Genomic DNA, 25,804 nt, shown 5'->3' on the forward strand with positions numbered 1-25,804 from the left:
CATGATCGGCCACGTTATGGCCAAGATCTTTGCATCAGTTTTGGAAAGCCGTATAAATGACCATGCCGAGACGACAGGACTCAGAGCCAGAGGGCAGGCTGGATTTCGTAGGGATCATTCGACACTTGACCACATCCTCACACTTAGGGCACTGGTGGAGGAGGCGAAGTCACGAAGGCAACGGCTTTATTGTTGCTTCGTGGACTTCAGGAAGGCATTTGACACAGTTCCGCGATTCAGATTGTTTCAGAGGATTCGCCAGATGGGCTTTAGTGGAGAGATACAGTGGGCTATCATGGCTTTGTATGAGAGGGTCACTGGTCGGGCTCGGACACGTGAGGGGCTCTCAGAGGAGGTATGCAGCACGATTGGGGTGAAGCAGGGCTGCCCGCTCTCTCCCACTCTCTTTGGATTATATATTGATGAGCTAGAGATGTTTGTACAGATGACAGGTGGTGTGGGCTCTACTCTCTCAGGATCCTCCATTCCTATCCTCCTGTATGCGGACGATGTGGTTCTCATTTCCTCTACTGCTCAGGGCCTCCAGGCACATATTGAGACACTCCACAGGTTTTGCCAGGACAGGGGGTTGACCGTAAACCTTGGCAAGACCAAGGTTATGGTTTTCAACACCTCTGATCGTATTTACAGCACGGATGAGTTTTACTTCACTTATGACGGACAGCCCATTGAGCTTGTTAGAGAGTACACTTATTTGGGGGCAGTTTTCAGGGGACCGGTCTTCACCATGACATATGCAGCACGAGATAGGATTAGTAAAGGGTATGCTTCGTTGGCTCATCTTGAGCGTCAGTGTTTTCAGTCCCACTTTCAGCATCCCGATACGAAATCCTTGCTTTTTGATACATTGGTGAGACCAGCTGCGATGTATGCAGCTCCTTTCTGGGCAGGAGACCTCGGCGCTGCAGATTGGAGACGAGTAGAGAGGTTACAGATCATCATGTTCTCTCGGCTCATTAGGGCCAAGGCTACAGTTCCGCACGAGATCATGCTAGCAGAGTTTGGAGCTACTCCCCTTGCATTGGATGCAGCGTTTCAGTCGGTCATGTATCTGCACAGGGTCAGGGAGTTTGGAGACTCAGCAGCAGGCAGAGCTCGGTTGCCATGGTTAGCACTTGCATCTTCTATGGAGTTGGCACGATCAGGGACCCGATACTGCTGGTACTTCAGACTCACTAGATGGCTCACATCCCTTGGACTAGACATGGATAGACTGCCTCCGTTCCGATACAGCATAGATGCCCCTCATCTCGAGTTGACTCGCCACGAGCTTAGCCAGGTCACGAGAGCAGACTTGCTGCAGCTTCATACGTATCGCACTTGGATTTATCCCACGCAGCTTCCGGTGAAGATGGCCACATATCGTGACCACTTCCTTCGGATCTCAGAGGATGGATTTGTCATCCCACCAGGCTATACAGGTACCCACATGTCCCACTCACTGAGGATTGCCCTCGGCCAACTTAGAGTCTCTTCGCATCAGCTCGAGATAGAGGCTGGTAGGATGCGACGCATGGAGGATGGACGGCGACCAGGCCGAGAGACCAGGATCTGCCCTTGTTGCACCATGGGAGAGGTGGAGTCAGAGGAGCACTTCATTTGCAGATGCCCGCTATATTATGAGATCAGAGGTAGATTCCACTGTCTCTTCACGGATGGCTTTGGACCTCTCTCACGAGTGATGGACTACGAGGATCAGCATTGCCTAGCCCTTTATGTCAGGGAGGCCACTATGCTTCGGCGAGACTACCTCAGAGAGCACAGACCGGAGCGTGATAGAGCCCAGCCTCATAGAGCTCAGGCACACGCCATACCAGAGGACAGAGACCAGGAGGAGCACGAGGACGGCAGAGCCCACACAGGACACATGCCTCCACCATGTGGATGTACATATGAGATGGTTTGTAGACGCCGCAGGATCTTGTTACATAGGGGACGTACTCGCCGCTTCATCTCCAGACGATCCAGGATGATGGCAGCATTTCGGATGAGACTCACTCATGGAGATCTCGCCCCACCAGCCGCTCATCTCACCTTTGCCCATATTTGTACTCTCATAGCAAGAGGCACAGTCGATGGACAGGATTTCCAGTATTATTTTGGTTCTCAGACTCCGTGACACCTGGACTTGTATCTTTGCATTGGCATATTGTGCTCATCCCCCCCATTTTGCACCCGGGGGCGGTTTCCTTGCATCTAGTTTACTCTGTATTTAGGCTCAGATTTGACATTATGTACTTTCACTTGCATTATATTGCGTAGCACTTAGATGATATTCGACGATGCCTCTTCTTTGGGGCACGTTGATTTTGTGCTATCTTGTATGCAGAGTTCTTGATGTCCCATGGGCCCATTTTGGCCTCTAGTGGACAATAATACACTTTCTTTCTTTCTTTCTTTCTCTCTCTCTCTCTCTCTACATACTCAAAGAAATTACTCAGATAGAGATGTGGATGTGCAGCTATTTTATAATCCTTAATCTTTTGTTTAAGTTTAGCAACTACCTAGAAGAGATCAAGCTCTCCTACTGAGGGGATCTAGAGTTCTGTCAACCTAGTTTCAACATCTTGTTGAAACTAATCACGAACGACTAGATCCTTAGGTCTACAACTCTTGGGTACCTTACTGGAGTTCGTAGGAATATGTACCCTTTTGTCTCTAGTCTTGATTGTCATCAACTCGTAACCCCAATCATGCAATACTTTTGCACTTTTTAACCAAGGTCTTCGAAGCAAAAATGGATAAGCGGTCTCTTTCATAGAAATTACTAACAGACTCTCGTTGATCTGCCATTAGAACTTGAAATTATGAAAGCTTCATGCTCTTGAGCATCAACCTGTTATCCACAACTGCTGAAATCATGTTCACGCCTGAGCCTTCATCCATGATACACTTGATACACTGTGATTTTTGGTTTTTACATTGATAATTGAATGGTTACAAAGAAGTCTACCTCCTTAACGGGCTTTTCTTCCTTCTGAAGTTGTTGCACGAGGAACTCTCTACAATGTGGTGCAATCTTCAGTAATTCTCATGTTGGCAAACTGACCTTCATATTTTGGAAGACCTCCCATGCTCTTGCCATTTCAAGCCTCTGGTCTCCTTCAAAAGTCGATTCTTCTTAAGACTTACTAGTAGGAGCCTCAGCCGAGTTATCACTTGGTGGTACTAAACTCAAATCAGTAGTCGCATCATAGCGGGAGCTTTACCGTTTAGTTCCCAAGCTATTCGAGAGGCAATTTGCTTCTGTGCTTTCTAATTGATATCTCGTGCAGAAGGTATTGGGCTATCCTCGTTGTTCACTGGTCGTCGTGACCCTGTGACTGCATTGGCATCGACTCAATTGGAAAGTTCTGCCAATATGACTTGCATCCAGAATTCACTTCTGTCTTTCCTTGTTTCTTTGGAGTAGCTTCAAATGTTCTTGCCATAGTGAACACTCAGCCTTGGTATGATAACCATTACAAAAGTAACACCCGATCTGTGAAGGACCTTCATTTTGTCCTTACCATTTTTACATTTACATTTATCCTGCTCGGGTTTCGGTGGTAGAGCTTCCTTAGCCTTAGAATAAGTCTCGACGTGATTCACTTCAAGTGTCTTCTTCTTTGTGTATCAACACTTCGACTCATCATGTCCATACTTGGAACAAATCCCACAACATTCTGCTCTGTAATCATCTTATGTGTGTCCTTTTCTGGAACACTTGTTGCACCATTTTTCTACCTAACTCGACTTTTACCTCTGAAACCCATTTCATTCAGGGCCTTCTTAGTATCAACTTAAGCTTATAAGGCTTTGTCGAGGTGTCCAATATCTTATAGAAACACCACCGTGAAACCGTAATCAGCCCCCCCCCCCCCCCCCCCCCCACCTGGAATGTCCTGGTCACTAATCCAAAAGCCATTGGATTTATTCCAATTAAAATGTGCACCTATTGCCCCAAAAACAAAATCCAAGGATACCCTAAAAGAAATGAGGTTCTGTCGAGGGGCAACCATAAAAACAGCAGTATCATCAGCTAGCTCACCATCCAAGAGCTCCTCATCTTGACTCAAGGAGAGTTTAGCCCAATAACATCAAACCGAGATCTCAAAAATTTGCTCATTGCTTCAGCCACAAATAAAAACACAAATGGGACAAGAAGACATCCCTGGCAAACTGATCTAGAAATCTGAAATCTCTCTCCCCTTTCTCCTCCAATAAGCATCTGGCTATGGGCTGATCTATACAAGGAGAGAACCCCTCTGATCCAAGCATCTGCGTCGCAAAGAGTACACTCCAAAAACCCCAATCTACTCTGTGGTAAGCTTTCTCGAAATCTAGGAGTAGAATGGCAAGCCTTTGCCCACTTTGCATAGCCCAATGTGACGCCTCCCAAAGTGAAAATATATTATCAAAGATGCTTCGGTCATGAACAAAGCCTGTGTGCATATAACAGATGAGGTCTGAAAAGATGGGTTGCAAGCGCAGACTAATGGCTTTGGCCAAGATCTTATAAAAAGGTACCCAAGAGAGTAATTGGCCTCCATTAAGAAAGTTAAACTTTGGGATAAGACAAATGAGACCCTCTAAAAATGAATCAAGCATAATACCAAAGTCCCAAACGCCCTACAAGGCTAAGGTGACATGGTCCCGAATCATATCCCAAAAAGCAATAAAAGCGTGGGTGTCAACCAATCTGACTTCGGGCATAGGGCAAGACATGAAGTCCTGAATTCCAGATTAGTAAAAGATGCATCAAGAGAATCTCTCATATCTGGTTTCACCAAAGCTAAAATAACCTGCCAAACTCTGGCACGTGTCTTAGAATCTGCTGAGCACAGGAATGCATAAAAATCTGTACTTATGTATAAGACGGCATCAAGATCTGACTGAAGAACCCCGTCTTGAGTGAATAAGCTTAGAAACACTATCTCGATCATGTCTCAAACCATGCATAGAGAAAAGTGCTTATTGACACTAGTGGAATATCAGTGGCCTCGAGGGGTGTCTGGGGTAAGAGAAGGCCCCTCTTGATCCATGGGGGATGAAGGACTAGCAACTCTAAACACTACCCAACGCAGGGTAGTAGGTGGAGGGCGTGCAATGGGTTTCAGTCCAGAAGGCAGCGCCATAGGAACACTCTGTCAAGGATGACGAGCCACACCGAAAGCTTTCTTGTGTCTTCTTTGGGCAAACTCTCGTAAAATGCCTAAAGGTCCTACAAATCCAACAATGGTCCTACCTGCCCGAGATCTTGTGTTCTACCAAAAAAGAAAGCCATCAAGTCATTGGAGCATGATGTAGTTATCGAAAATGTTAGGATAAAAAACAATGACCCTAACTCTAGGAACCACATTTGATTTGATCATCGTTGCCAACTGAAGAGGGTACACCAGGAAGGGAGGGATCACAGTGACCAATCCAAAAGCAGCTCCAATCGGCCAACAATCCACTTAAGACAGACCTGGAAATCTGGTGAAAAAAGAGGTCGTATGCATGTCCTCATCTATTGGATAGAATCCAAGAGAGAAGGGCTTAAGAAAAATCTTTGTGGAACCAAGCGCTTAGGGACTAGCCTTGAGCACTATCCTTGCAACTCTAGGAATGTCAAATGCCACCTGACAGAAACCTCATCCCAAAAGTCGAGCATCAGTGAGGTGCTGCATTAGTTCCTAAGGTAAGGCCGCAAGCATACAGTCCCTAGCATGTGTTCTTGCTGGGTGGGACCCATGGATGCGTCCGAAGAGGGTGGTAGAGCTCTCAAACTCCACATACTTTTGCAACTGCAGCAACTCATCTTTCCAAAAAGTACACGTTCTCGTGGCAGGTGGAAATGGACGAGCATTGACTGAATGGTTTGCCATTAGCTGATCGAGGGTGTGAGGCGGATTCCAACAATTTCAGGATCCATCCGTCTTGAGCAGAAAAGGAGGGGTGACTCAATAGATGGATGAGCTGAAGGAAGTAACGAGAGCTACAGGTAAGTGGGCCACTAAAGCAGCTAGGTTAGCAGGTTGCCAAAGCAGCTTGGTAGGGTTGCTAAGGCAGATAGGGGAAATTGAGAAGGGGGGGAGGGGGGAAGGGGGGGGGGGGGGATGATGAAGGAGAGAGGCTGATAGGGAGAGGGAGGGGCTGACAGGAGAAAGTCTGAGAGGGAGAGAGTTAGGGGCTGAAGGGAAGGGCTGAGACATAGAGGCTGAAGGGAAGGGCTGAGACATAGAGGCTGAGAGGGCAGAGGTGGCTGAGAGATGAGAGCTGAGAGGGAGGGCTGAGAGCAGGGGTTGTGAGGACTGATAGGACAGCCGGTGAAATTAGAAATTGTTGACGCATGAATTGAAGCTGTCTTGGAGATGTTGAATACACAACATGAAGCTGCCTTGGAGCTTCTCAACACACGAAGAGGGAGCTCAAAATGGTGCAGGTCCATGGGCTGATGAATGCACAGGTTTGAGGCCGTTGAAGGTGCCAATCCTGGAGTAGAAGGTGAGCTGAAACTTGCAGCAGATCCTGGCCTTGGAACAGGCGGAACTGAGACTTGTTGCGATTCTGCTTGAGGAAGACAAGGTGCAGGAGTACGACAGGGAGCTGCTGCTGCTGCCGAAACATTTCTAGCTTGAGGGTTCCAATCCAACCACCTGGTTTTGAGGTTGAGGGATGTGAAAATAAGGTATGCCCGCTGTGGAACACCCTTCACGGGTTGAAGCAAGCACCTTGGGCGTGGAATACCAAAATACATGCAGCAATACCATGGAAGGAGGTTGTTACCCTTTTACATCCACCAGGGTAATTCTTGTGGTAGGGAGTCAGAAAAACATTCGTGAAACTGAAAAAGGAAATCTGTCCTCTCTTTATCCAGCTTAGAAAAATTAGAATTTTCTTTTGCTTGTTCTTTTTTAGTTGCAAAAACCAGGTACGCAAAAAGATGCTTTTTCATTACATTTGAAATGCCCGAACCCGATACAACTAGAATGGATTCTCCCTTCAATTTAGCATCCAAAAAATAAGTCTTCCCTCGGTGATTCAAAGTTGGGGTTCTGTTTCTGGCATCCAATAGTGACCCCTTCCTGTGGTGCCAACGTATACCCAGCAAAACATCACACCCATTCAGCAGAGAAATGTAGAACTCCTCAGTGTCCACGTAGCTCTGAATGTGCATGCTAGGCTTCCCGATGATCGGTTGAATTGACTCACAGCGCACTAGGCAAGCCATATCTGTGTCACATGCGGCCCCATCTCGTCGTCTGCCCTTCTGCCCAATTTTCAAGCCAGCTCTGGCGATATTAAATTGGCTCTCGTGCCTAGATCAAAGAAGAATAGAGCGGTCTGGTCACGGATTTTACCCCACGCTCTGCATAACTCCATATCATCCACATCATGTATGGCTCCAGTGACAGCTGGCATAAGACCAGCAGTAGGTTTGGGCTTCTTACCCCGCTGGTCATCCCTCTTTTCTCCTTTGTTCTCACTCTGATCCGACGAAGGAAACTTTCTCTTCCTGTGTGAGCATTCATGTGCTTGATGGCCCTCTTCCTTGCATATAAAACATTTGTCGGCATCATCGAGGGCCTTCTTCTCTTCCTCTGACAATTTCTTTCGAGGCGATCCTCGCCTCTGTCGTGCAACAAATCTAGACTTGACGGGCTGTTCAAATCTTCTGAGATGCTTGTGGCCTCCCTGCTTGCTGCCCCTAAAAATTTTTGTTTCCGGGTGGCTGTCCTTGAAGCCCAAAGCTCCCTGTCATAGGGCATAAGCTGTCGTGGCATTGTCTATCAGTTGGGACATATTCAAAATTTTGGTTTTGGTGCAATAGTCCCGTATTTCCTTTGGCAGCCCACAACAATATTTCTCGATCTGTTCGGACAGCTCCACACGCCTGTAAGAGCTCACGGGCAGCAAGGCTTCCCAAAACTTTTTATTATACTCTTCGAGGTTCTTACAGTTCACGGCCTCCAGCTTATGCCATGCTGTCATTATATCCACTTCAAAAGTGGTAGTGAGCCAAGCAGATGAGAAAACTTGCTTGAACTCAACCCAAGTTTTAGGGGCTCTATCATGCAAGAGCAAACTGGTCCACCATTGAAGTGCATTGCCCTCAAGGAATGTGGCTGCCTTCCTTACCTTTGACGACTCCGTGAAGTTCCCACCGGTATAGGCAACATCAAATTGTTGCACAAAAGTCAATGCTTTCAGCTTGTCTTGAGTCCCATTGAATGTCTCAAATTTTAAAGCAATCCCACCCACTTTGTAGTCTTTCAATTTGCCCTTGAGTGCAATGTTATCATACACTGGTGGCTGCAAATAAGGTGGTGGCATCATCTGGCCCAAACTCTGTGCATTCCTGCCAACTCCCATAGCTCAATTGACCATTCCAGGTCCTATTCCCTGCATCTGTGGCATATTCATTGAACCACTCATCATTCCTAGCATCCTCATCTGCATTCAGGCCTGCATCCCTATGTTTGCATACATCATGTTGGCACATGCAGCCCGCATACCCCCCATCATTTGTTGCTGGAAATTTTGCATTCCTGGCTAAGAACTGCCCAAATATATACTAGGCATATTGAGCCCTTCTGTGGGCTGTCCCATCATTGCTTGAAAAACTGATCCTCCGCCAAAATATCATGGATGCATCATGGGGTGAGGGAGGACCTGCTGTCCTTGATTGACTGAATGAAAATTATTGGCAGTACCCGCTATAGGGGTGACCGTGGGCATCTCTGGTGGCTGTCCACTGAAACATACATGCTTGTGAGTCTTCTTATGCTTCTTCTCAGCTGTCCTTTTGCTTCCAGAAGGAGCAATATTAGTAGTAGGAGTTTGCATAATCACCATGAAAGTCTATTGCAACTGTGACAGGCCCCCGGCCCCAACACACTTCGCATTCGCAACTGAAAAAGGGCCTTGGGATCAAGCTCCTCTACCTCATCTACCTCATTCTGTGAGTCCTCAGTGGCATGTGCACACTGTCATGTTCCTCATCACCCCCGCTGATGCTATGCTCCTCCTCAAAACCCTTTGATACCCTGTCTTCCTCTTGCTCTGAGATAGTCAATGACCTCTCACAGCTTGCTGTGTCTGTGGTTGTAACTGGGATGCAATGGAGGCTTTCTTTACCCAACATTATCAGGGCTCACCTCTGTAAGAAGATGATGAAGATCCCGGCAATGGAACCACTAAAACCGGCCTTCAGTTTACTAAAGGACAGTAAACCATAACTACCGTAGCATTCACACCTTTTACAGCTACATTGCATCATTCCCAATCACTTCTATTAATTAATTGCCACTGAAAAACACTTAGAAATAAACTGAGAATAACTGGATCGAGGCTAGAATGCATTTGCTCAATGAAACATCACAGGAGACACCCACTCACACCAAATGCCTTGGTGCCCCTTTCGGTAATATTTAATTCTTCTAAAAATGGAAAATGCTTTACAACAAGGGCTTGCCCTTGTATTGTGTTTATGGCAACTCCACTTTCTAAGCCAATGCTTGGTCTTACCCTGCATCCAATTCCCAAGTACACACACTAGCTTCCAACTGCCAGGGCAAGGCTAAGGCATCTCCCCATTGTTTGTGTCCACTACAAAGATGTCCAGGCATTCCACAAGGCATCCAGTTTGCTTCACAAGGTTTGCAAGTCCCAAAAGTCAATGTCCAGCCTCTCAAGGCGACATCGAATCAACATGGATCCCACTGCACACATGACCTCAAAGCAAGAAGAAATCCACACACTTCCCCTCTAGCATACATCTAGGCACACCCTCTATAACTGGGTGTTTGTCCACAACCTGAATGGCCAAAGGGGAAACTTCGAGCAACAAAATGCACAACAAGCTTCCAAAAATGACAGAATGGAAAGTAAAAGCAAAACGACGATACCCACTGTCCTTGGAAGAGGGGCGAACTCTACCCTCGCACCTATCCCATGTCCAGGCTCCCAACGGAGCACAATGACCCTCAACTACAAACAAGAGAAGCAAATGAAGAAGGATTCACCTCCTGAGGGCAGTAGATCCCAAAGCATAGGCTAGCAGGAGAAATGGGCAGCTAGGGGAGTGAGAGAGAAATGATTTGTAACCAGAGAGAGAGAAAGACAGCAAGCGGATCACCGGCAGGAGAGGAAGAGCGATCAGCCAGCAATCTGCCTTGGGGTGTGAGCAAGGGGCTTGTACAGATGCATTTTCCCCAACAAGCAGCCCTCTCAAACATGTTTGGAAAGTGCATGCATCCATTTGTGGAAGGTCCACCACCATGTGCTTAAAATGCATTCTTTACCAGACTTTGATAGTTGAGATGTCCTAATCTCTTGCCATAGATATGTATCAGAAAGAATAGATTCAGCTGCCGCATTTGCTTCTCAAACAGCCCCATTGCCGTAAGCATCAAGATGATACAGCCCTCAGGGAAGTATTCCAGTAAGTACTATGTTGTTATCATGCCAATAGTCATGCACAGCACAATCATAAAAATGGCTCTGAAGTGACTTCCACTTGACCAATCCCTCTCATGAGATAAGATGCATCATCCGAGGATTGACATAACTTTTTGCAAGAGGTGATGTGCTTAGAAGCACCACTATCCAAATACCAATCGGACATAGAATCAGAATAACTTTTTGCAAGAGGTGATGTGCTTAGAAGCACCACTATCCAAATACCAATCGGACATAGAATCAGAAGCTGATAAAGCTGCATCATACTTCGACGAATTATAGTGGCATGTCACAACAAATGCCCACTCATCGTGAGTCCCATTTGTTGCCTCATTGCTATGATTATGGGCAGCAGAAGCAGCTCTAACCACAAGTCCTTGCTGCTATTGCTTTTTCTTCGAAGCAATTGCTTTCGACACTCTAAAATGTCATGTCTGGTTTCTTGCAAGAGTTGCATCTTGGTTTGTTCTTGCCATCACTCACTCAAGCTAGAAGAAGATGATGTACCAGATCTTCGTTTGCGCTTGCTGAGGATTTTTCCCCCCTTTAGTCTACCTGTGTGATCTATGGCAAAGGCTTGGTCTGCATTGATGGAGGCAACTCTATTGGAACATATTTTATCCTTCTGCAAAAGCAAGATGCCAAGCTGATCGAAGATGTAATGGTTGGGGTTACACATGGCCACCTCTATGTCGTAGCAAAGCCATGATAAGAATCAAGCACGCCACTCAATGTAGTGGACACAAGTAGATAATCTGGCACAATCTCATCAACATTTATGAACCCTTGACTTTTGTGAGATAGGCATCCATGTTGTCCCCTTATTCCATATCTTGACATTGTCCAACTCCTTGTGCAAAAAGATAACTCTTGCCTCATTCCGAATCTGATAGAGATTAGCCAATGTATCCCATGAAACCTTGGTTGTCTTCCAAACCGAATATGGGGAATAATGAATCTCTTGCAAGATAAGGCAATCAAGGCATCCGTCTACGGATCTCTCTGATCCCATAGAATTTGATCTCGCATAAGAGGAACTGCGGCAACAGTGGTAGATGATCCAAAAGTAGCAATGGTAGTACCACCCATGGAAGGGTGTAGTGGCAGTGGATTCTGGAGAGGGAGGTCTAATCTCTAATCCTGCAAGAATACCCAAAAATATACTTGGCAACCAATGAGTTGCGCACCTTGTACCACCACATCAGATAGTTGGTGCAATCAAGTGTCATTCTGCTTCAACATGTATCCACTTGCTTGGTACTATTTCTTTTTGTTTTTCAATAGTATGCTTATTAAGAAATGAAATGTTTTCCTTCTGTTCAGTTACGGACAATGGGGACTAGGTCTAGCATTTGAGGGTGGACCCCCTTGCTTGGGGTTATGGGCATTAGTGACCCACAAGAGTGATGGCCTCTCTTTGAGAGGGACATCTAGAAACCACACCCCACCTGAGTACCCAAACATGGGACCAATCAAATGCACAGATTGCATACCAACCTAGGAACCATTCAAGAGAATGTTCCCTGAGCTTTGGGTGTGGGCCTGGCAGCATGCCAAGAGTAATGGAGATACAAGATAAGACGACAAACAAATGAGCTCGGTATGGCTCAATTATGACCTTAGAGTACGTCAATAGATAGTCTAAGCTGTTAGGAACCCGTGGGTGCGATCAGAATTAAATTCTGACAACTTTAAAATTTTAGGGTTTTTTGGAGTGACATGGCAACTGACACGTGGCAGACTGCCACATGGAATCGAAGCTGGCAGGTCAGTCCACTTGTCCCACACATGTGGCAGCATGCATGGCAAGTGGCAGGGCATGCAGGCCAAGTGTTTGGCCCCAAATCTGGTAGATTTGGGGCAGGTTGTGGGCTGTCCTCTTTGGGACTGCAGCCCACCAAAAATCTGGGACAAGTGTCCACCTTCCACTCTAGGCCTAGGGGGGGGGCTGAGCCTATAAAAGAAGGCCTCTCCCCTTCATTCCACACATGAAAATTTCGTCACTTTTCTTCTCCCTCCTTTTGGATGATGCAGCAGAACCTCCAGCTCCTTGGGTGCAGCCAGCTTCTCCCCAGGCCATTCTCTCACCTCAGCAGCACTTTCTCTCTCTACAACAGCACATTCTCTCTCTACAGTTCCAGCCCCTCCTCTCCAGAAATCTGCCCCCTCTGAGCTCTTCTGGAACAGCAGCAGCATCCTCTCTCCTTCACCTAGCCTGGAGCAGCCACAGCCCCTTTTCTCTCTTGCTGCAGTCTTTCTCTCTCTACTGCAAAATTTCTCTCTCTACTGTTCCAGCCCATTTCCCTTGCAGAAATCTGCCTTTCTGTGCACCTCTAGAACAGCAGCAGCTCCTCTCTTACATCTCCTCCCTTGGGATCAGCATTGGCACTCTCTCTACAGCTATCACTCCATAAAAGCTTTCTCTCTCTAGCCTACAGGCTGTTTTTCTAAGCTGTTCTCATTCCAGCCCCATTTCCACACTCTCCTCACCCAAGGTAGCTTCAGAGGCATCAAGGACTTCATCTACAAAAGGGTCAGGTCATGAAGGGAGCCTGTATTGTCAAGTTTATCTCATTTACAGCACTATTTCATGTTGTTTCTACTATCTTTCTAGAAACTAGTGCTTGTCTCTAATGTTGGATGTAAGTGGTGATTGTTGCAGGCTTCTTCCTTGTGGATTGGGCAAGCCAAGAGCTGAAACCTGAGCTTGGAGTCCTCCTTTTTGTTGTCTACCTTGTACATATGCTCTTGAGTCTTGTATCTAGGTCCTAGGTTTTCACTGAGTTCATCAGTTTGGAAGGTGCATTGCACCTTGGTCTTGTATCTCCATTTTCAAGAATAAAGTGAGCCTGGATAAGGGGGGGGCCCCATCTTGGCCCCTCAATCATATTGCATTCTCCAATGATGTCACTTTGTGTTTAAGCTGTATAAGTCTTAATTCCAGCTTAATTGCAAACTCTTAAGTTCAAGTATATGTGTTTGGCAACTCGCAATCATCTCATTCAAATGCCTCTGCAAAATCCGTTGTTTGAATTGATAGAAAGCACCGAGTAGTTTACATTGGTATCAGAGCTTAGGCAGTGGTCCTATACTCTGTGCTGTCTCTTGTTGAGTCTATCCTTCATTGAGTCTTCTTGTCATCATGGCAGCCAATGGACTTGACCCTCCTCCTAACCTGCATGAATTGAGTGCTCTCTTGGCAAACATTGCTCAACAGGTTCAAGTGCTCGAAAGCAGCCAAGCAGGAACTCATGACATAGGGCCCCAATCCCAAGGAAGAGGCCGTGCGGACAACACCAATTCCAACAAGGAGGGAAGATCATCCTCTTCTTCCCCTCCTCGAGGTAGACGACGTCATCAGAGTCCATCTCCTTCGAGACGTCCACGGAGACGAAGGTATGCAAAGCATAAGGTACCTCTTGGAGATAAGCTCTTCAAGTTTACCAAGTACAAGGGAGAGGACAAGCCCGAGGTCTTGCTGGCCTGGATCCGTGACCTCCAGTATTTCTCTGAGGGGGACGAGTACGAAGACAAGGCGAAGATCCGGTTTGCCGTCCTGCACATGCAAGACCATGCTTCACTCTGGTGGGCAGCTATGGTCAACACTGGACAGCAAGCCCACACCTGGAAGCACTTCAAGAAGAACATGATGAGGCACTTCCTGCCTAAGGAGTTTAAGAGAGATACAATGGTGCAGTGGGACATCCTCCGCCAACGCCAAGAAGAGAAAGTCAGTGAGTATGTTGACCGTTTTTGGGATACTTTGTTAAAAGTTCAAGCATTCAGTAGGAAGGATAAAAAAGAGCAGCAAAGGAAGTTCTTTGCTGGCCTACGGTATATTGTTCAGCATGAGGTGGACATTGCCACTCCTACTCCTCTCAAAGACACCATCAACATCGCCTTGAAGGTGGAGAAGAAACAATCTTTCTCCAACAAGCGAAATGGCAGCAACAACAAGCGAAAGTCCCAGGGAACCTCTTCCAAGGAACAAAAGGGTAAGGAGACAAAGAACATACTCCTTTCTTAAGCAAATTGGGAGATCGTGCATGACTTACCATAGGAATGGTGTTTCCTGAAACTCCCGCTGTAATGCTCACATCTCTACCCTTATGTTGGAGGGTTAGAATATTCTTCACATAATCGATTCGGGGGTTGACTTGCTTATGCCAGGGCATGCCGAGAATTACATCTGATCCTTGAAGTGGTGCCACCATGAAGGGTAGATGATCCAAGTACCCCTGGATGTGTACCCGAAGCTTGCCGATGATGGGGTACACCTTCTCTTCTTGGTTCTTGAAGGCTGCAGTTGCCTCCAAGGCTTCTCCTTTATCCTCTGGGGCTATCCCCAAGTTATGTGCCATCTCATGAGAAATAAAGTTGTGAGTAGCTCCACTATCGAACAAAAACAAAGCGGATTAGAGGAGGATAGTAGTACTACATCGTCTGCGTATAAGAGAATCTGGATGACAGCAAGTGTTTGTACGCGATAAGCAACCAAGTGAAGAAAAGTCAGATCCTCTCACAAAAGAAAGATTAGATTTCCTTCAGGAATTCTCTAGTTGCTTCTCTCAGGAACTTCCTAAGTCACCTCCCTCCTGAGAGACCAGAGGATCACAAATTGACATAGTTCCAGGGTCTTCACCTCCAAATAGACCCCCATATAGAGTTAGTCAATCTCAACAAGATGAAATCTTCAAGCAAGTCCAAGAACTCTTGGACAAGGGATTGATCCAACCCAGTAGTTCTTCTTTTTGCTCTCCTATCTTACTAGTCCAAAAGAAGGATAAAACCTTCAGGATGTGCATAGACTATAGAGCCTTAAACAAACAGACGGTTAAGAATCGTTTCCCAATTCCTCGTATAGACGATATCTTTGATCGTTTAGGAGGATTTGAAATTTTCAGCCGCATAGATCTTAAGAGTGGCTACCATCAGGTACGAGTTGTACCTGAGGACATTCATAAAACAGCCTTCCGAACCACATTTGGGCTGTATGAATATATGGTAATGCCATTTGGCCTTACTAATGCCCCAGCCACGTTCAATCGACTGATGGAACGGTTGTTCAGGAACTATAGACAGTTCACTGCCGTCTTCTTTGATGACATCCTCATTTTCAGCAAGAATGAGGAAGAGCATAAGGAACATCTAAAGATTGTATTTCAAATCTTAGCTGAAAATGCTCTTCACATCAATGAGAAGAAAAGTGAGTTCTTTCTTCCTGAGATTCACTATCTTGGTCACATTATCTCACGAGAAGGTGTCCGTATGGACCCAGCCAAGATACAGACAATTGTAGAGTGGCCTGACTTGAAGAATGCCCATGAGGTAAGGTCTTTTCTAGGCCTATGCTCATATTACCGAAGGTTTATTTGGCATTTTGCTGAACTTGCAGCCCCTCTACATGATCTCACTAAGAAAAATCTGAAGTTCAGATGGACCCAAAAAGAAAAGGACTCTTTTAATGCTCTAAAGCATGCCCTGACTACAGCTCCTGTACTTATCATTCCTGACTTAAGGAAACCATTCCTAGTAGCATTTTCAGATACAATATACTCCTGGAAAAGAGAATGTAGTGGCTGATGCCCTTTCTCGTAGACCACGGCTTCACCATATTTCAGTTCCCTATCATGATGAGCTAACAGCCCTCAAAGAATTCTATGAGGGAGATGCTGATTTTGCTCAGCCATGGGCACATTTGAAAGATGGAGGCACCCATCATGCCTACCACATCAGGGATGGCTATTTATTCATGGAGAACAAACTATGTATCACAAAGCAGCTTAGATCTAAAGTGATGGAGGAAAGCCATAACCCACCCTATGCTGGTCATAGGGGTATTGTGGCCACTTTTTCAGCCATGGATAAATTTTTCTACTGGCCTAATATAAAAAAGGACACTGCTGCCTACATTTCAGCTTGTCTCGCATGTCAAAAAGCTAAGTATGAGAGAGGAAAACCCAAGGGTTTACTTCAGCCCCTACCCATTCCTGAGAGACCATGGGAACACATCACCATGGACTTCATTACAGGAATTCCCACGACCAATCAAAATCATGACATGATTTGGGTGATAGTAGATCGATTCAGCAAGCAAGCCCACTTCATTCCTTGCAGAAAGAATCTCAAGGCACCTGAAGCTGCCCATTTATTTATTAGACACATCTTTAGACACCACGGCATGCCCAAGTCTATAGTATCAGATAGAGACTCAAAGTTCACTAGTAACTTCTGGCAGGCTTTGTTTGAGAACCTTGGAACTCTTCTAAGTTTCTCCTCAGCTTTTCATCCTCAAACGGATGGCCAAACTGAAGTTACGAATAGTACACTCTTGGATTTGCTGAAATTTTATGTGCATGACCAGCAAACCTTTTGGGAGAAATTCCTTCCTCTTGTGGAGTTTGCTTATAACAACACAATTCATTCCTCCACTGGAAAAGCTCCTTTCGAAATTGTATATGGTAGATCTTTACCAACTCCACTCATGCAAACAAAAGAGAAAATCTTTGCCGCTGATCAATTCGTGGAGGATTATGACTCTGCTTATGCCACGGTTCGAGCAGCCATTCTCCCGGTTAAAAACCAAAGTGGGCAAAAAGCGCATCTACTTCAAGCTATCCTTTCGATATTATGGTCCTTTTCAGGTGTTGCAGGTAATAAATGATGTCTCAGTCCGATTGAGACTTCCAGAGCATTGGAAGATCCACAATGTCTTCCACATAAGCTTGGTGAAACCCTTCATTAGGGAACCACCTCAAGAGCTCACACTGGACGATGCACCTGAAGTAGAGGACACTGAGATCTTGTTGATCCCAGAGCAAATTATTTTGCATAACTTCACTACGGGACGTCGAGGCACGACTCGCAAAATGTACCTTTTCAAGTTCAGAGGGCTCCCATCCACCGATGCCCAATGGGTGGACAGAGCTACATTTCAGGAGTGTCCTGAAATCCTGGATGCTTATGAGCAAGCATTTCAGTTGCGGACAACCGAATGAAAGACGGAGTGAAAGACGGAGGGAATGTCATTCTGCTTCAACATGTATCCACTTGCTTGGTACTATTTCTTTTTGTTTTTCAATAGTATGCTTATTAAGAAATGAAATGTTTTCCTTCTGTTCAGTTACGGACAATGGGGACTAGGTCTAGCATTTGAGGGTGGACCCCCTTGCTTGGGGTTATGGGCATTAGTGACCCACAAGAGTGATGGCCTCTCTTTGAGAGGGACATCTAGAAACCACACCCCACCTGAGTACCCAAACATGGGACCAATCAAATCCACAGATTGCATACCAACCTAGGAACCATTCAAGAGAATGTTCCCTGAGCTTTGGGTGTGGGCCTGGCAGCATGCCAAGAGTAATGGAGATACAAGATAAGACGACAAACAAATGAGCTCAGTATGGCTCAATTATGACCTTAGAGTACGTCAATAGATAGTCTAAGCTGTTAGGAACCCGTGGGTGCGATCAAAATTAAATTCTGACAACTTTGAAATTTTAGGGTTTTTGGGAGTGACGTGGCAGACTGCCACATGGAATCGGAGCTGGCAGGTCAGTCCACCTGTCCCACACATGTGGCAGCATGCATGGCAAGTGGCAGGGCATGCAGGCCAAGTGTTTGGCCCCAAATCTGGTAGATTTGGGACAGGTTGTGGGCTGTCCTCTTTGGGACTGCAGCCCACCAAAAATCTGGGACAAGTGTCCACCTTCCACTCTAGGCCTAGGGGGGGGCTGAGCCTATAAAAGAAGGCCTCTCCCCTTCATTCCACACATGAAAATTTCGTCACTTTTCTTCTCCCTCCTTTTGGATGATGCAGCAGAACCTCCAGCTCCTTGGGTGCAGCCAGCTTCTCCCCAAGCCATTCTCTCACCTCAGCAGCACTTTCTCTCTCTACAACAGCACATTCTCTCTCTACAGTTCCAGCCCCTCCTCTCCAGAAATCTGCCCCCTCTCAGCTCTTCTGGAACAGCAGCAGCATCCTCTCTCCTTCACCTAGCCTGGAGCAGCCAGAGCCCCTTTTCTCTCCTGCTGCAGTCTTTCTCTCTCTACTGCAGAATTTCTCTCTCTACTGTTCCAGCCCATTTCCCTTGCAGAAATCTGCCTTTCTGTGCACCTCTAGAACAACAGCAGCTCCTCTCTTACATCTCCTCCCTTGGGATCAGCATTGGCACTCTCTCTCTACAACTATCACTCCATAAAATCTTTCTCTCTCTAGCCTACAGGCTGTTTTTCTAAGCTGTTCTCATTCCAGCCCCATTTCCACACTCTCCTCACCCAAGGTAGCTTCAGAGGCATCAAGGACTTCATCTACAAAAGGGTCAAGTCACGAAGGGAGCCTGTATTGTCAAGTTTATCTCATTTACAGCACTATTTCATGTTGTTTCTACTATTTTTCTAGAAACTAGTGCTTGTCTCTAATGTTGGATGTAAGTAGTGATTGTTGCAGGCTTCTTCCTTGTGGATTGGGCAAGCCAAGAGCTGAAACCTGAGCTTGGAGTCCTCCTTTTTGTTGTCTACCTTGTACATATGCTCTTGAGTCTTGTATCTAGGTCCTAGGTTTCCACTGAGTTCATCAGTTTGGAAGGTGCATTGCACCTTGGTCTTGTATCTCCATTTTCAAGAATAAAGTGAGCCTGGATAAGGGGGGGGGCCCGTCTTGGCCCCTCAATCATATTGCATTCTCCAATGATGTCACTTTGTGTTTAAGCTGTATAAGTCTTAATTCCAGCTTAATTGCAAACTCTTAAGTTCAAGTATATGTGTTTGGCAACTCGCAATCATCTCATTCAAATGCCTCTGCAAAATCCGTTGTTTGAATTGATAGAAAGCACCGAGTAGTTTACATCAAGCTTGTCCTCCAAGCAAATCATTGTTGGCCACTGCAAAGTTCCCCAAAAAAAATATGCTCTACAATGTCAAAGCCTCAAGACTATCACTACAAATGAGCTTCTTGCCCAAAAATTCTGCTACAAATCTGCAAATGTGAGGCCAAAATGAACGCAAAGTGTCTACACATGTGTCCTACACCACTAAGCCATTGCCCTCAAGGGCTGACTGCAAATGCCTCCTACAAAAGGGGGACTGCCAATATGTCCTGCAAAACTCTGTCCAAGAAAACTGTCTAGGATTTCAGCCACTAAATCAAAGCGCAAAATCTGCTCAAGGCTACTCAAATGTACTTAAAAAGAAGAATCCCGATAGCACAAAGGCCACTGCAAGACAATGGGAGCAAGAGCCCCAAGTTCTGGAAAACCAAAGGGTGCAAAAATGGAGCACAAGGCCTTATTGAGCACTCACTGCAATTTTGACTGCAAACTTCGAAAAAGCACCAAATTTGTGGAGGCAAATGCAGCAAATATCCAAATCGCACTTCAATTCACCAATCCAGACTGCAATGTCTACCTATGCACCCCAAAAGCCCCAATTTCTGAAAGTTTTGACACTTCCAAACTCAACTCTGCTGACTAATCTACAAATGCAAGCTTCAAACAGAAATGGGATCTGAAAAGAGCTTGCTGGTGATGTCACTCAAGTTGGAACACCGTTGGAACAGAGTTTGAGCCTTCAAATTTTCAAAATCTGTAGTGCATGGACAAAATATATATGGCCCAATCAAATTAGGACAAAGTGTCCTAAGTGGGCTAACTAGGACTAACTGCCAGATATCCCAAGTGGAGTAAATGTCCTAATCAGCCTAGAAGGACATACCAGGGCTACAGTGGCAACAGTCTCACCTCTACAATAGAAGGAGTCGGTATCTATGTTGTTGGGCCTCAAGGGGATGGGCAATGAAACCCAAGTAGTGCAAATCCCCTTCCGAATAAACAGTAGTGCCGTCCATGTATATTACAGTACACATTAGATCTGAATGTAAAATAGTCCGTTGACTCAACCTCCTACATGTTGAGTAGAGTGCAGATCCGCCGTCTCTCCGGTGGGATGCCCTCAGCTCGTCCAGTTACAATACGTAGTCAAGTTGATGAGAAGACGCTTGGAACTGCACCAACATCCTAAAGGCATGTGGGAGATGGATCTGAGTAACAGCCACAGGGATCGATGTTGGAAATATGGGCCTATGGGGCCTTGGCATGGTTCGAATCCCCTCATGGTACCTTGGAATCTGGTGGAATTAAGGGGGTGAAAGAGACCCTTGGTGCGCAAATGACACGTGGATTTCGATGGATCAAATCCCATAAGCAAAGGTGCAAATAAATGAGCTTTGAATATAATACAAGGCAAAAACTCCTCTCAAGGTCCTGCCGGCTCTCTTTGGAAATGGAGAGGACCTGCGTGGCTAGGAAGCAGGGGAGTGGGACCCTGTCCCCAATACTCGCCGCTATCTATGACAAGTAGTAGGAATGGATTGGCTGCCAACTTTGGTATCAAAGCAAACATCCAACCTCCATATCGTGGTTATTGACACGTCTACATCTAGGTACTTTGACCATGATTGCTTGGCAGTCGGCTGACGCTGATTGTTTGTGACGGCATGACCGACAATCCCAGCGGCTCTGACTATGATTGCGCACAACCGTGGGATGTGACAACCCGTGTGCACGGACAAATAGCGTAATCTTGAAGGTGGTGGACAATGCAATCTTGAAAGGAGTCAACTGCTAGCATAATCTTGAAGATGGTGACTGCCGCAGGAATTGATGGCTTGCATCACTCCATGTAATTGAATGTGTTTCATGATAAACTATCCAATAACGGTGATCGAACGACCCAGCCCCTGTATGTGGGTGGTCGACAATGTTTACTGGCCCAGCCCTATATGGGTGGGTGGTCAGGTTTCTCTTGGTTGATCTGGCCCTTAGTGGGTGTTCAATGTCTTTTGGCTGGTTAGTGCTCTCATGGTGTTAGGCTCATGGGGAGGTGTTGGAAATATGGACCTATGGGGCCTTGGCATGGTTCTAAACCCCTCGTGGTACCTTCGAATATTGTGGAATTAACTAGGTAAAAGAGGCCCTTGGGCGCCAAATGACACGTGGATTTCGAGGGATAAAAACCCATAAGCAAAGGTGCAAATAAATGAACTTTGAATGTAATAGGGGGCAGAAACTCCTCTCAATGTCCTGCCGGCTCTTTTTGGACATTGAGATGACATGCATGGCTAGAAGGCAAGAGAGTGGGATCCCCCCCCCCCATGTACTTGGCGCTGCCTGTGATAAGTGGTAGCAATGGATTGGCTACCAACAATCGATAAAACCCTCCTCAAAGATCTACATGCCTTGGTCTATGTAGAAGCTGAGTTTTAAGAAAAGCTCATGGGGTGCTAGCCGAGCCCTGTATATGTGGAGCTATCTCGTGATAGGTGACCAAAATGGATGGGACCTCAAGGCTATACTAGAACGGCGGCAGTCTGTCCATATGGAGTCCTAGGCCTACACTCTACTCTATTTAGTCCGGCCTATATAACGAGTCTCATCATGAAGAGCGGGCCTAAAAAGCAAGCTCCCAACGCTACCAATGCTTCCATGCACACTTCCACATTTAGCAACAAGATCGCTCTCTTTTGATTCACTTGTCATACTAGCAACTATGTGTGGGCTGCTTTTGGGCACCCAACCTCTTCGAGGGTCAGAGTGAAGCTGGACAAAGCGACTACATGTCAGGAGACAAGTTCTTGATTCCATATCAGACCATTGCAGTTGGATGCAGCTCAAATAACTTGCACTAAGTCATGGAGATAGAAGAAGATAAGTTTTCAAGGTTGGCTTTACCTTTCTTTCCTAGATTCCATAAGCATGGACAAGGAGTACTCATACCCACATGTCACAACTGACTCACGAGATTCGATCTAGACAATGACACGTCAATGCAACATACTTTACAATATTGGGAATGGATATAACCAGATACTGGAGCCTGTAGACTATACCTGGCTGCTGTAATTTCCAGCCACACTGTCAAGCAAGAAAAGGGTGTGACATCCATGAAACAGGAAGCTACCACAGCCAAAAGAGGCCAACGCAAGTCTTTCGCTTTTGTCAAAAGTGCAGTCCCAGGATGTTTTTTATGTTCGCATTCAGCAAGGATCCCAAACAGCTCAGATGGAGCGACTGTCATTGGCCCTAGAGAGTTGTCTGCCTGTGAAGATGGCATAGCAGAGGCAGGAGCAGTAGAGTTGGTTGGCTTCTGCCAAGCTGTTTGTAAACTCTTCAAAACTGTTAAAATATGGCTTTGTAGTCTTGCATCCGTGAAATCCTTAGAGGCCTGCAAAGCAAGAGCACCAGAGAAAATGAATGTTACAAAAGAGACCACTTTGTTTGATGAATGGCTAAATCAACCATTTATATTAAAATACGCCGGCTAATGACAGGCCAAATCTGGACAAAACTGCTTAAGGTAGATCCAGAATGTTCCAACTTCATTTGTACGACAAAAAAACATAAAGAAAGTATTAATGGTAAGTTTCGAACAAGAAAGCTTTGAATGTCTTCACAGAAATTAATACCACTGATATCAATACATCTAAAGGGCACCCTTCTGATTGAGCTTCCGCAAGAAATCCAACCTGCAATCAATAGAACATTACATGAATATGTTATCTCTTTCCGCAATGCTTAAAATTTTGAGAAAGTGAACATGGAACAAAGCAACCAAAATAATCATTATAAAAGACACAGCAAATCAGCGAATGTAAGCAGATTGGATTTTTGGTAAGACAAACAATAGGTAGCTTCTAGGGCATATGCACCCTCAAAAGATAAATCTGCGACCTACATCAGATAGCCACTTATTGGAGAAATTTTATTATAGAACTTGCATAAGTGACAGAAAATAAACCTTCATAAGACTACAATATATCCAATCTTACAAATTAGAGTTTTGTTAAGATAAACATAAGACAAATACCTATACAATTCCCAACAACATCCTCATATCAATTCTCTGAGAGAAAAGCACAGTGGGTGGTTGGAACTTCTAGTTTTTTTTTTTTGGGGCACGCGACGGGGGGCGGGGGCGGGGGCGGGGGGATAGTTGTAGAAATTTTGGCTATTTAAAAAGAAAAATACAAGGAATATTCCTATGAATTTTGGCTAAGATATCCTACCCTTGTGACATATGCTGGTCGCCTGAAAAGTGATCAATAGAGGAGTTTGGGGACGACTGGTTGCAGAAAAGATGGCTTTTCTAGAGGAAATATATGTATAGATTCTCTGTAGAAATAGGGAAAGAGGCTTAAAGAAGTCATGTTTGGCTAAACAAAACCATGAGGGTCCTCCAAAAACACACACACAATTTAATCTACCATATTTGTCAGCAACGTTTTAAAAAAATCATTTCATCATAGCAGGGACTGGCCAAATGTTGATGCCATCGACACCCAACGGTTGGTGTAGACCACGGCATAACATCAGCTCTCTCACATGTATAGAGAGCTCTAGGTATCATAGTTACTAGGGAATGTGAACGGCAACGGAATGTCGAACCCCTGGGGAACAGGAACACCCAAATCTTAGGGAACGTGAACGGGAAGGGAACACCATGTCACCATACCCATAAACAAACATACTATTCTATACATTAGAAAGCTTAAACTTAGAATCCAAGACTCAAAAACATTGCAATTGCTTTTGGAGTAAGGACTCAAGACTCACGACATAAAGTCAATACTGAATCTTATAGATGAATCATGATTCATGCATAATCAATTATAATAGAATCTAGATTAATCATTATAGCTTGCCAATGGCATACAAAAGCAAAGTCCATCAAAGACAGGGCACAAGCATATGAGATCATTTGAATCATGAATCTGGATACAAGAAAAGGAGAGTGAACTGTGAGACCTCCTACTACTGAGGCTCCTAGAACTTAAAAAACTAGCTGCTACATGCATGATCCACTCAACATTGTCAACATCAATGATCAATCTAAATCTGCAGCATTGTGGTTGCTGCCCTCTTCCTCCTCTTCATCATCTCCATCATCTGGATGATCTGCATGCAAGGAAAGGCTTGGGGAATGTTCCCTAGACATTCCACAAGGTATGTAGAACGTTCCATAGCCGTTCCATAGACTAGATGTTCCACAGACATTCTCTTCAAGCTCAGTAAAGAAAACGTCGTTCCAATGTTCCATAGCTTCATCATCTCCATCATATGGATGATCTGCATGCAGGGAAACGCTTAGGGAATGTTCCCTAGACATTCCACAAGGCATGTAGAACGTTCCATAGCCGTTCCATAGACTAGACGTTCCACAGACGTTCTCTTCAAGCTCAGTAAAGAAAACGTCGTTTCCAACGTTCCATAGCTATGAAACGGCGTTCCCTAGCAACTATGCTAGGTATTCATACCTAGCATGAAAGATGAGAGCTAGACATTGTCATGATGAAGGTAAGCACTTATTAGAGAGAAGGCTAACTACAATATTGTTCAAATTATGTCCTCGAGTCTATGTATGTGTGTGTGCACGCACGGGCGCAGGTGTGCCTATCACACCCCCACACACACAAAACCCCCTCCAGGGGGGCTTCCCTTCCCACCCCCTTGGTCCACTTACGTGATGTTTCTTCCAACAGCTAACTTTAGTCACCACTATTGCCCATCACCGTCAACCAATCCCATCTGTTGTCGTCAAGGCCCACAAGCCTTCTCAAAAGGTCCTTAACCAAGGCCTTGTGTACTACAAGGCATCTCCACAAGAGACTGCAGAACTGCCTAAAAAAAGCCGTCTTGCAAGATAACCCCCCCAACCTCCACTTCACCCCCCTCCCCCCTTTCTTTTCCCTCCCCCGACCACCACCCCTCAACTCTATGTTGACCTCCCCTCAATCCCTAGCCTCTCCTTTAATAGACACTCCCCCCTAACATTCCCTCTGTACATTTACAAGAAACAATTCCAATCCTTTGGCAGAGGAAAAAAAAAACCCTCTTTGGAGGGTTGAAATAGACACCTAATGAAGGGACTTTTCCGACAGCCTACCCCCATCGAGACAAGAAGATAACCCATCAAAAATCAAATCCAAAATAAGGCAAAAAAGAGGTTTAAAATTTCCATCGATGAAAGATGATGCATGTCAACGGAGCTATCGATTTCATCAATGCTGATCTTCCACAAGGAAAACAACAATGTATAATGTTTCTTTCGCATTCGTTTGGTCTATTTGGCAGGAGTCCTTTCCTACCTAAAGGATGCTTCAGAGTGCCAAGACGAAGGCATGAAGGTCGCCATGGAAAAGGCTTTCAAACTCCTACCACCAATGGACACCTCAATAAGCAATACTAGAGACTTCATTACCAGAAATGAAGGAGAAAATATGCATGGATAGAATGAACACTCAATTTGTTACGCTCTAGCCGAGGTAGCATGACCTCGGAAGAATCAGTCGACATTTCCCTTATAG

At 45.5% G+C, this 25,804-nt stretch overlaps 1 protein-coding gene across 3 annotated transcripts in view; it reads right to left on the minus strand.

Annotated features, from left to right (window-relative positions):
- LOC147890090 (spatacsin carboxy-terminus protein) overlaps positions 1-25,804 on the minus strand; it is a 157,259-nt gene that overhangs the window by 14,086 nt on the left and 117,369 nt on the right. For all 3 annotated transcript variants that reach the window (XM_087390568.1, XM_087390570.1, XM_087390569.1), the window contains 2 exons: positions 22,907-22,966; positions 22,331-22,665 (listed from right to left, as the gene is read on the minus strand). In XM_087390568.1, the coding sequence (XP_087246694.1) occupies positions 22,331-22,665; positions 22,907-22,966 (395 nt within the window). The remainder of the gene's footprint in view (positions 1-22,330; positions 22,666-22,906; positions 22,967-25,804) is intronic.

Source organism: Dipteris shenzhenensis, chromosome 19 (assembly GCF_047967505.1).
Source record: "Dipteris shenzhenensis isolate YYH24624 ecotype China chromosome 19, Dip_SZ_1.0, whole genome shotgun sequence".
In the NCBI taxonomy this organism is placed as follows: domain Eukaryota; kingdom Viridiplantae; phylum Streptophyta; class Polypodiopsida; order Gleicheniales; family Dipteridaceae; genus Dipteris; species Dipteris shenzhenensis.